Here is a 12,365-nt window from a genome sequence, read left to right on the forward strand (position 1 = left end):
ACTATGAAAATACCTAAAAATGTGAAAGATGTTTTATAGGTTCTTGAGTGGAAGGAGACTATATTAGAGGAGATGCGCGCTCTCGAAAAAACAGGTACATAGTAAACAATGGAATTACCTGTAGGGAAAAACAGTAGGTTGTAAATGGGTGTTCACAACCAAATTCAAACCAGATGGATCTTTAGATAGATACAAAGCCCAATTGGTGGCTGAAGGGTACACTCAAACATACGGGATAGATTATCTTGAAACATTTGCTTCTGTAGCCAAATTAAATTCTGTTAGAGTTCTTTTATCAATTTTTGTTAATCTTGATTGGTCTTTACAGCAGCTAGATGTGAAGATTGCTTTCCTAAATGGGAAACTTGATGAAGAAGTTACATGGATCCTCTTCCAGGTTTTGAAGAAAAATTTGAAACTCGAGTATGTAAACTTAAGAAATCTTTATATGGTTTAAAGCAGTCTCCTTGAGCTTGGTTAGAAAGGTTCATTCAAGGTGTTAAAAAATAATGTTACTCACAAGGGCAAGCTGATCACACAATGTTTTATCGACATTCATAAAAAGATAGAATAGCATTTATTATAGTTTATGTTAATGATATCATTCTTACAGGAGATGATGTGGAAGAAATAAGGCGTCTCAAGGAGCATCTAGCATTGAAGTTTAAGATCAAAGACTTGGGTCATTTGAAATACTTTTTTGGAATGGAAGTTGCTCGATCAATGAAGGATCTTGTGGTTTCTCAGAAAAAATATGTGATTGATCTTTTAAAAAGAGGCTGGGATGAGTGGTTGTTCCCCACTGACACACCAATTGATCTAAATGTAAAATTTGGAAATAAAGAAGGTCGATTAGTTGATAAAGGGCAGTACCAAAGATTAGTTGGTAAGTTAATTTACTTATCACATACAAGGGCAGACATGGCTTTTGTAGTGAGCTTAGTGAGTCAATTTATGCACTCCCCAATGGAGGAACATGAAGAAGCAATGTTTCAGATTCTAAGAAACTTGAAGAGTTCATCTGGAAAGGGTTTATTCTTCAAGAAATCCAAACAAAGAGAGATTGAAGCTTATACAGATGACGATTGGGTAGGCTCAATAACATATAGAAGATCTACATTAGGAAAATGTACATTTGTTTGGGGAAACCTTGTGACTTGGCGAAGCAAAATAAAAAAAGTGTTGTAGCAAAAAGTAGTGCAGAGGCTGAGTTTAGATCAATGGTGAAATGATGTGGTTAAAAAGAATTATGGAAGAGCTGAGGAAACCAATAACTTCACCAATGAAGTTGTACTGTGATAGCAAAGTTGCCATTAGTATTGCTCACAACCTAGTCCAGCATGACAGAACCAAACATGTTGAGATTGATAGATACGTTATCAAGGAGAAGATTGAAGAAGGCTAAGTGTGCATGCCGTTTGTTCCTTCAAAACAATAGATTGTTGACATACTCACCAAATGATCTCTAAGACAAGCTTTGATTTTCTTGTAAGCAAGTTGGGTATGATTGATATATATGCACCAACTTGAGGGAGGGTGTTGAAATATGTATATATTTTAAATTTATTTAGGTAGATAAATCTTATTTATATTATAGGAATATTTTATTTTATCTTTTAGTAGTTTATTAGAATAAGGAAATTATTTTTCGTATGTTTTAGTAGTTTATTAGAATAAGGAAATATTTTCCCAACTAAAATTAGGACTCTTTTCTCTATTTAAGTTCAGTTCTTTAGTTAATAAAAAATAGAATAGTTTATTAAAAGCTCTCTTGAAAACTTTCATTTAGCTTTGACCTTTAGGACTTACTTTAGATTGTCATTCTATGTCTCAATTGCCCTCATCTAAGTTGTTCACTCTATTAGTGCATTTCCTTCAACACTGATGATCTCATGTTGATGCTTTGATTATGATATTTTGAAAAGTGATTTTCAGAGATAACTTGAAAAAGATTGGTTGGTTGGATCATCATTGCCTTCGGATTTCAATCCAACCACCATACAGAAGATACTAAATGAGCTTTCTCCGGAGAGTGTTAGGTACATGTTTGAGTTAGGTTAAACTGTAAGATTTCAAGTATTCAATTGTCCCATTAGAGACAGAAGTATTTACCTCCATTTTAATGCAAGTATATGTCTAATTGATTTGTTTGGCCCTCCATTTGAAATTCTTATAAATTTTCAAAAAACGATCTAGCTGTATCATTAGTTTGAGGCTTTTGCTTAACATTGGCATTCAAAATTTCTGTTCTATGTTTTTTTGAATTATATTATACATGTTACTAAATAAATGGGTTGCCAAGTTACCAAATGCACATGCCTTAGGTCATTGGAGCTCTCCCTAAACAGAATTGCTATTAATCTTATTTATCTCATTACAAACAGTTGGTGGGAGCAATCTGGGAACGTTTTAGCACTAAAGAGAAGTTGTGGTTGTGCTCTGATACATTTAATTTCTGATAAGCCTTTTTTTTTTTTTTGACAGAATCTTTTGGGAGTCAAAGAAATTTGAAGGACTGACTGACAAGGTTGAGCCATGGTATGGTACTGCATATTCCATTGAGAAAGCTAGCCCCTCAACAATTCAGGTCTGTGGTCAGATCTTGCTGATGATATGTTTATAACATTTGTATAATATTTCATTGTCTATGGATGAACTAGTCTTTTGATTCTACCGAAAAAAAAGGTGCTTTATCTATCTTTCTTTGACTGCAGGCATGGATGTCCTCGGCTCCTAATGAAAACCTGCATCTACCAGCACCAAATGTCTTTATACCAACAAACTTATCTATTAAGAATGCACAAGAGAAGGTTTGATGAGTCTTTCATTTGATTCTATTATAATCACCTTCTTTTTACAGATATTCTATCTTCTCATATGATTATCCTCTGGAACAGATCAAGCTTCCAGTTTTGTTAAGAAAGTCATCCTATTCAAAATTATGGTACAAGCCTGATACAGTGTTCTTTATTCCAAAGGCATATTTAAGATAAACTTTGACTGCCCCCATGCTAGCAACTCTCCCGAAACTGAGGTTCTTACAGATCTTTTTACACGGTTTTTGATGGATTACTTGAATGAATATGGAATGATAAATGCTGATGATTTTTCTTTAGTGTTTTAATGTGATGTTTCTCCACAGTGGTTTAAATGTCCAAAGGCATAGTTTGTGATATGCAAAGCCTTTAATAATGACAGTATATTGTTCTTATCATTTGAGTAGGATTATCTTCTTTACTAATTCCGAGTTTTGTCTTCCATGCTTCAGCTTATTATGCCCGAGTTGCTGGTCTTCGTTATCATGTAAGGTGCACAGATAGTGGTTTTCGGGTGTTCTTTTTATTTTTATTTTCGTGGCATTAATGTGATTCCATATGATAACCTTTTTCCTTTGAACTAAATAGGAATTATCTATGGATAAGGTAATGAATTTTTATGACACATACATACCTATCTTAAAAGAAATATTTCTTGAAATGGATTATATTATTTGTGAAGAATATTATTAGAGACAGAAATTAGATGTCTATCACAGAAATTTGGAGGTGGGGTTGCATATTTCATGGTTAAAGCTCAATGTTGCTTGAGTTTGGCAAATTTTCTAAGGAGGGTTACTGGGGTCATTTTTACCTATGCCTGACCTGATTCCTATCTTGTCTGCATTGAATTGTTTGGTTGTGTTTGTTTAAAATTTAGTTTTGAACAAAATGATAATGATTACCTTCTAGTTTCAAACAATTATATTATTTTCTTCTTTTGGCAAAAAGCAAAAGATTTTCTGAATGCTAGAAGGTAACTGAGATTAATGGACTACCAAATCAAGAAAACCCCAAATGCTGCTCTACTTTATTATCTCTTTGTTTGGTGGAGACCCGTCTTTGCTATTGCTTTTGGGAAGTTTACTGAAATGCATAACATGTATAATCTTTGGAGAAAGTAGACAATTAACTTACACTGCCACACCTAAAATCCCACCTTACTCTTGTACCAATCTGTAGTTTGCCTTGTGTTCAAGTTAGATTGGAGCTAGAATTTATATGACATGGATGCTCAAAATACGTATTTAATTTGAAATGATCCTTGGGAAAATTTTTCTTGTGGTAAATATTTCTCTTTTTCTCTATATGTATGTGTGCAACTTCTCAGTGGTGTATAGTATTCATCATTTCTTTAACTCAATAAAATGGTATCATTTAATCACTTTCAGGTGACAGGTTATAATCACAAATTGAGGATCTTGCTAGAAACCATAATCGACAAAATTGCAAAATTTGAAGTGAAACCTGACAGGTTTTCAGTAATCAAGGTAATGACCAAGAGGCAATATTAATTTTTATTTTCACTTGCCTTTTATTGTCAGCATACTGTTGTCTTTCTGTGCTCTTTTCCTTCATGTTTGTCTTGGTCATTTGTTACTTAATGATTTAAATAAGAAAAAAAAGTTTTATCGAAAATGAAGAGAAGAATATATATGAAAATAAGAAAAGAAAATAAACTAATGAAAATTACTTGTATTTCATTTCTAGGGATAGTTTGCTTATATACAAGTTCACATAATCTAAATAAGGAAATAAAATAAAATATAATCCTAGAATTAAGCCAAGGAATCTGTAACAAAAAGTAATGATTGTGATTTGTTAGTCTTAAGGTTAAGAATAATTATTTGGTACATTGGTAGTAGAAATTTTAACTCCACAATTGAGATTGAAATTTTTCCACATATCTTATTTATTTATTTTAAAATTTTTAAATATAATTTAAAGACACATGGTAAAATCTCAATCTTACTTATAAAGTTAAAAATTTCACCATCGGTGTACTAAATAATTATTCTAAGGTTAATTACATCCAATATTCAGATATTGAAACTTTTTGTTTCTCCTCCTTAAAATTCTCACTAACATCAAATTTAATTTAGGTCCATGTGAATGTATTTGTTGTTCCTCTCTTGAGGAATTCGTTATACATTTGTTTGATTTTCATTAATGTTGGTCCTTTGTCATGTCGAGCTTATGAGAGTATAAAGCACACAATGAATAAATGCTATGTTTATTGAGGAAAGCATGCGAGTTAACCAAATACTCATTAAAGATTGAGCAAAAGATAAGTCCCAAAATTCAAAATGAAAGAATTCAAATTAAAAGGTAACTAATCTTTAAGACCAGGAACTAAATTAAATTTCAAATGAAAGAAATTCAAAATGCAAGAAGTTTAAAATAATTTAAATTATAAGTTCACTGTTAGAGCTCACAATCATCCTAACATTTATATCTAGTGTAAATGTCCTGTGGCCATTCTGCAGTTTTTTTCATCCATTCTGTCATCTTTTCTCATTGTCAAGTCTAAATTTGATAGTCCAAAGAAGAATGTTTCTCCACAGTTTGGCCAAGTATACCATATATATAGCCATGTTTGAAAATGATTAAAAATTCAAGGCATCATTGATACACCAAAACCTAAAATCACCTCTACAGCTTCAAAGTAAATTTTTGTTTTTTACAGCGTAGATGTTTCTTGGAATAATTTCTAGCAAAAAAAAAAAGGGCATGAAAGATGCCAAATTTTTGCATCATACGATGGGGCTTCAATTTCAAAACCAATAGCTGACTGGAAAATTCTCCAGTTAACACCTTATACCACATAGGCTTGATATATTCAAGAGTTGTTGGATTCATATGTCATCAGTTAAAAGGCAATAGCCAAGTAGTATTGAATAGCAGGGCAAGGGGCTATCTAACCTTCACAAGTCACTCTCAATATTTATTTGTGTTGGGGTAGAAGGTATTTTTTTCCCTGACAAATAGAAAAGAACAGTTCAACTATGGATATTTATGTAAATTTCACAGCAACTAGTTGTGTAAAGGTAGCCACAACTTAGGCAATTGCCTGTCATCAAATGCAGTGCTTCTGTAAAATTGCCTTTGAAGGGAAGGTAACAGTGTCCTAAGGTCCTTTTTTTAGCTTTTACGTTGCTTTAGTACCTATGACCTCTGCTTTACAATAGAACATGCTTTGACTGTCAGTTTGTTTCAGTTCCAAAATCAAGAGCAGATGAAGATATGATCCACGTCATGGCACATTGGTGACCTTAATCATTTTCCTTCATATTTGTTAAAAAATGACAAGAAAAGAAAACAGATTTTTGTAATCTTTAATGAAAATTCTGTTTGGCAGCCTGCACAAGGTGTGTAAGTTGAAAAGAGAAAATGATTACTAGTCATGTGATCACTAACTCTAGAATTAACGATCCATATGTTTGTTTTATAAGGCTTGGAATTGAAAAAAACAGAAAAATCAGTACCTGATTGGGCAAAGGAGGAAGAAGGATTATTGGATGAGTTAGGTAGATAAGAATTCATCCGAAATTATGGTGATTGAAAAAGTTTATGTAGATGCTCTAGTTATTCTTTAGTGAATGAAGACTCTTCTAGAGAACTTTGGCCCTCATAATTTTTATTAGTTGTTTCAACTGTTAAAACTTTCTTCCTCTGTTTGATTGTTGGATCTCTTATTTCCAATGAAGGTTGTTTTAACCATGATGCTACTAAAGATAACCTAACTCTAATACCATGAAAGTTTTCGTTTGAGCATTTAATAAAACTGTTCTGTCTACTAAAAATAAAATAAAATATTCCTAGAATATCTCAAATGATTTATTCTGAGATTTATCTATCTAAATCAGATTTATCTACCTAAATAACTTTAAAATATATCCCAAAATATACTGGTTTCATATATTTTAACATGTATATGAATATACCATTTAATAGAATATAAACATAGAGTTCACAAAAAATTCATTTTCTTCTTCCTCTTTTAGTTCTATTATTTTGTTTCACTGCCAATTAATGGAGCATGTCTGTGACGTTTGGCATTTTCATGTTTATGAAGATAATTTTTATTGACCACTAGTTAGAATGTTGTATAACTCATTTATTCATCTCAACCTGTTACGTCTTAAAAAACTTTTATAGAGACCATGTGCTAGATACAAAAGTCGGAAATCTTGCATGTGTCTTTGTTGGCTCCTACGGTGGTGCCAAGCTTCGTGGAAATTTTTTTAATGCATGTCAATGCAGCCCTAAGGCTCTGAAAAGAACATATTTTTGGTGAATAAACAAGTATATGTTTGTTTTCTATGGAAAAAACATTGATATTTTACAAAGTTTTGCATGATTATGTTGAGGATGGTATGCATTAAGGCTATTATTGTGGGAAATATTTTTGGCAACTACTGCTGATTCTGGAATAAAATGGCCCATGAAACCCATCTCAGGGACAACCTGAAGGTCTTTCCATTAATTAGACACTAACTGATTATTTTTTTGCTTTATTTCTTTGTTAGTGTGTGTGTCTGTGTGCTTGTGGTTGATATTATGATGCATCTTGAGTATCTAGGCTTTATTTAGTTCTGACATGAATCACATGTGAATGGTCAGGTTCATCGAGATGATTTTAAACTGAATGTGAAGCTTCAGCTTGTTGCCCTTATTGCAGAGCAAGCTGCCTTCCGTCAGCTTAGATCCGTTGAGCAGCTGGGATACATTACTCTCCTCAGGCTGAGGTATGAAAGAAAAAATTTTCTCCTTATTTTATTCAAGAATTTTCCGCCAAATGTTAAGGTCTTTAATTGTTTCTCATCAGGAATGATTCCGGTATCCATGGGTTGCAGTTCATTATCCAGTCTATAGTAAAGGTGAATAGCAGGTTCTTTCGTTTGTATATACCTCTTGCCTTATACCTTTAACTTAAGAACACAATCTCACTTAACAGGATCCTGGACATATTGATACTAGAGTTGAGGCATTCCTCAAAATGTTCGAGAGTAAACTGTATGAAATGACAAAGGATGACTTTAAGGTGAGATGGAGAATTCTTCTGCTGGAAGTAATTTCGTTCTTTTTGCTTTTTATGGTTTTTATGGACTTTAACTTTTACCTGCACGACAATCTAGAGGTAATTTGTGAGGTGGTTTTATAGAGCACTAGTAGCCTTGTTAGAAAAACTTGGCTTTCATCACAAAGTTTTTTGATTCAAGTTACCAATGTAATTTGTGAGGTGGTTTGTATGCATCTTTGGTTGGATTTGAATGAGAGCTTGTCATCTAATCGTAAATTCCTACACAGAGCAACGTAAATGCATTGATCAATATGAAGCTCGAGAAGCACAAGAATTCAAGCGAAGAATCTCAATTTTACTGGACTGAGATCATTAGTGGGAGGACTCCCAAATTTGATAGGAGGGAAGCTGAGGTATCACAATCAATCTTGATATTTTTCTAAATATTGAAAGGCAACTCATTTAAGAAAACCCATCTACATGTTACTTTACTGTTAATCCGCAATGAATACTTTAGTTTGATCTTAAATAGTTCATCTTTTACTATCTGTTTCCAACAGGTTGATGCATTAAAGAAACTTACACAACAAGAACTGATATATTTCTTTGATGAAAATATAAAAGTTGGCGCAACTCGAAAGATAACACTTAGCGTGCGAGTGTACGGGAACCAACATTTGGCCGAATACAACTCGCAGAAAAGTGAAGCAGTTCAACCAAATACCGTCCAAATAGATGATATCTTTAGTTTTAGAAGATCTCGACCACTTTATGCTTCAGTTAGGTGAGGCTTTGGTCTCCCTTATTTATTAGGCAAGCTTGCCGTGGAGAAAAACAGAGATATTTTCCTGTTAGTTTTCATAAAATTGTTCTACATTGGAGAAAAACAGAGTATCCCTCTTGTCTGTGATTTGATGTGTTGTATCTTTTGATGTGTCGTATCTTACTTATTCTCTTGGTTCAGAAACAGAAATGTTGTCACTCGAATATTCAACAAATTAATCCTATGGCACTCTATTTATGCACATTTAAGTGAGGGCCCAATAGGGATGTGTGTTTTCAAATAGATGCAACACTTCCTATGCGTCATATGCATGGCATCGAATATAATAAAGGTTATTAAATGTGTTTAAAATTTTGGGTAAATTACACTTATGGTCATTTAATTATTAATAAGTATACATTTTGATTGTTAAATTATAAAAATTTCAATTTGATCATTTAACTATTCAAAATTAATAATTAAAATTACCTTTTATTAACTTGCTAATAGACGTGAATTTGGGCATCGGTATTGACCCATCAATCATCTCATCATATACAACAATTACATGGAAATCTTTGGTATTAGTATTTGTAACACACACAAGTGCAGGGTATTTTTGATGACATTGAAGTGACATGTGAGTGCATAATTGATCTGCCACGAATTACGCTATTATTTACATCTTTTTTTTACACATAATTTTAACTTGTTTAATAGTTAAATCAAAGCATCTTAATATATAATTAGGTTTTCATGCTTAAAGTAGTAATTTATGCTTTTTAATAGTTTTTATTATATTTTATATATCTAAATAATGTTACATGGTTTTGTAGCACAAATCAGGAGCTAAAGATGCATATTCGGGCCAAAACTGATGCCTAAATCGCGACACCAAGACAGAAGCAAAAGTAAAGCCCTGGAGCGAAACTGCTTTCGGTGTCACGACACGGCCCTTTGATGTCATGACACCGGATTTGATGTTGCAACACTACAGGCTTGTGTTGCAACACCGTCCCGCGCAATCCAATAAGTCCCTGTACGAGATAATTGCGTTTTTGAGGGAAATTAGGAATATTTGTACTAGTCAAACTCTAAGGACTTCAAGGATAATTTAGGCACTTTAATATTCCAAGTTTAGCCTATATAAAGGCCATTATAATAAGTTTAAACACACAATTTTAGTGAGACAAATTATTATTAGGTTTTTATTTTGTTCTTAGTTTTACTTAGTTTATTTTATGTTATTGTAATCAGAATATCCTATTCTAAAATGATACTTTTGCGAGGGGAGATTGTTCCAAAGCCACACTTTCATCATAAATCCATGAGAATCTTTTTTCATTTATTCTATTCTTTATATCTCTTTCTTTAACATTGTTTAATTGAATGATTGTGTAAAGATTAGAATCCATTTATACTTTAGACATATCTCGCATGTTTCAACTGTTCTAATATTATTAATTGATTGATTGATAAAGTTCATTTGGATTTGTTAGATTTGTTTGAATGTTATTAGACCCTAGGATAGATGACCCTAGGAAGTCATTTAGGTAGCAATTAATCCGAAATCGGTATTGCCTACCAAACATCACTTAGCAGATTAGTGGTTAGGGAAGGAAGAACTTAAACCCTAGGATTGATGACCCTAGGAAGTCATTTAGGTAGGAATTAACCCGAAATTGGTATTGCCTATCCATGAAAACCTTACCCTATCTCGATTTCTACTACATGATCGAGAGGTGAGTAGTCTTACTGTCTAGTTAGGTTAGTAGAAGGTTAAGAAGCCCTACTACGTTAATTAGAAATCCACCATTTAGAACCCTACATCAATAATTAATTAAGTAAAACAATTGGATCTAGCCTAACAGAACACATGTAGTCAAAATAAGGAATAAGAAAAGCCTATACATGAACCTAGGAGTATATTTAGGTTTAGTTAAATTTGAAACAACCCGTTTTTAGTGGTGTCAAAATAGTGCTTTCGGGACCACAATTTTGACGAGTAAAATATTATTTTAGTATTTATTTAATGTCTACGAGATTATATTAAGGTCGTATTAAAAATTTGTTAAGAAATTTTGATGTTTCAATGGTTAATTAGGTGAAAAGGGCTAAATCGTAAAAAGTGTAAAAGTTGAATTCTTGTAGTTAAAGGGGTCCAATGGCTATGAAATCTTAAAATAAAGGACTTGAATGGTAGTTATACCATTTAATGTGTTATTGGATGTTCATGGACATGGTTTTAACGAAATTTTAATGATTTTAAAAGATTAATTTGGTAAATTGACAATTAAGTTAAATGTTAAGTAAATTAAAAGGTAAAAGATATCATCTTCTTGTTTTTTTCATGCCAAAACTGATTTTAGCCATTAAAGGAGAAAACTAGGTTTGGCCAAGCTTGTTTTCTTGCATGTAAATGATTCCGAGCCCTATTTTTAATGATTTTAAGTTTTTGAGTTCGTTTTATCTTAATCTAACTAGCCCGGGGGTTAATTCGTAAAAATGTTAAAGGTTTAGGGGCTTACCATGAATTTTTTTAAATGAGTTTTGATATTAGTTGTTAGATTATGAATCCTTGTTGTGAAATAAACATATTTTGTTAAGTGATTTTTGATGAAATTTCATTTAGGGATTTATTTGTGACATTAGTAAAATTTCATGTTAAAATTATGAAATGTTGGTTATAAGTCCCTATGAAATGCAACTAGCTAGTATGGAGGATTAAAATGATTAAATTTCAAATTATGAGCTTAAAGAATAAATTGTGAAAAGTTAAAATGTTAGGGGCAAATTGGTAATTTTGCATAAGTATGAACTATTGGTTTAATTGAATTCTATAAGTACTTAATTGAATGAAAATATTTGTTTAGATCAACAAAAACTACAATCAGATCTAAATCAAGGAAAAGCTAAAGCTTTAGACTATCTCGATTTTATTTCTACACCCTAGTTATTGAGGTAAGTTCGTATGAACAATAATCGTTTTAATGTTGTTTAAATTGAATGTTTACTATGTTGTTTTAATGTAAATGAATCAAAATATATAAATGTATCAATGCTATGATGAATTGACAGATAACGAGTCTCGGTTGGACCTTAAGAAATCTTAGGATACAAATGACATGTCATTAGGGATTCCATGTTTCGGGTGCTGGTCTTGAATGTCCTACCGATGGCTGAGGTCCTACATTTGTTATGGATTCTCCACAACTTATGTGAGCAGCATCGTGTAGCTTACATTCTGACTCACAACTCGTGTGAGTAGGCCCATTTCACAGCTCGTGTGAGCACTGATGTAAATGAAAGGTTATTATATGTAAAGGCACACTTTGTGTGAGCTTTCCCTTGTATCCGATGTAATTCTAGATGGTTCAACAGGTATGAAAAGGGAACAAAATGGTAGGTATGCAAATGGATTGAAACATGACTTTATGAAAGCATTTATGAACTAAATGATTTTAGTACATATGGAAATTTATATATCTTATGGTTAATTTCATTTGTATCATGGACAAATATACTTAATTTCATTTGTATCATGGACAAGTATACTAACTTATGAGTTGGTGATATTGTTTAGGATTTTATTAAGCTTATGGTATCGGTAACGGTTTATACTTATCCTATGAATTGTATTATTAAAATGGTAAGTTAAGTTTTAAGTTTATACGAACTTATTAAGCACTCGTTGCTTACATAATTTCTTTTTATTGTTTTATAGATTATCGGAAGCTCAATTTGGTTGGAAGCTTGTCGGAGG

At 32.3% G+C, this 12,365-nt stretch overlaps 1 protein-coding gene and 1 long non-coding RNA gene across 2 annotated transcripts; both read left to right on the plus strand.

The window, feature by feature from the left end:
• Positions 1-2,280: 2,280 nt before the first annotated feature.
• Positions 2,281-3,311, plus strand: LOC128279299 (uncharacterized). Its single transcript, XR_008273796.1, has 4 exons — positions 2,281-2,587; positions 2,715-2,810; positions 2,898-3,034; positions 3,269-3,311. It is a non-coding gene; the product is annotated as an uncharacterized LOC128279299 (long non-coding RNA).
• A 3,942-nt stretch (positions 3,312-7,253) lies between these two features.
• On the plus strand, positions 7,254-8,866 carry LOC108481610 (insulin-degrading enzyme-like 1, peroxisomal). The gene is made up of 6 exons (XM_053018738.1): positions 7,254-7,289; positions 7,440-7,564; positions 7,645-7,696; positions 7,774-7,860; positions 8,127-8,252; positions 8,400-8,866. The coding sequence occupies exons 1-6, from the start codon at positions 7,254-7,256 to the stop codon at positions 8,625-8,627; spliced, it is 654 nt and encodes a 217-aa protein (XP_052874698.1). The 3' UTR covers positions 8,628-8,866.
• Positions 8,867-12,365: the final 3,499 nt, after the last annotated feature.

Source organism: Gossypium arboreum, chromosome 1, assembly GCF_025698485.1.
Source record: "Gossypium arboreum isolate Shixiya-1 chromosome 1, ASM2569848v2, whole genome shotgun sequence".
Taxonomy (NCBI): domain Eukaryota; kingdom Viridiplantae; phylum Streptophyta; class Magnoliopsida; order Malvales; family Malvaceae; genus Gossypium; species Gossypium arboreum.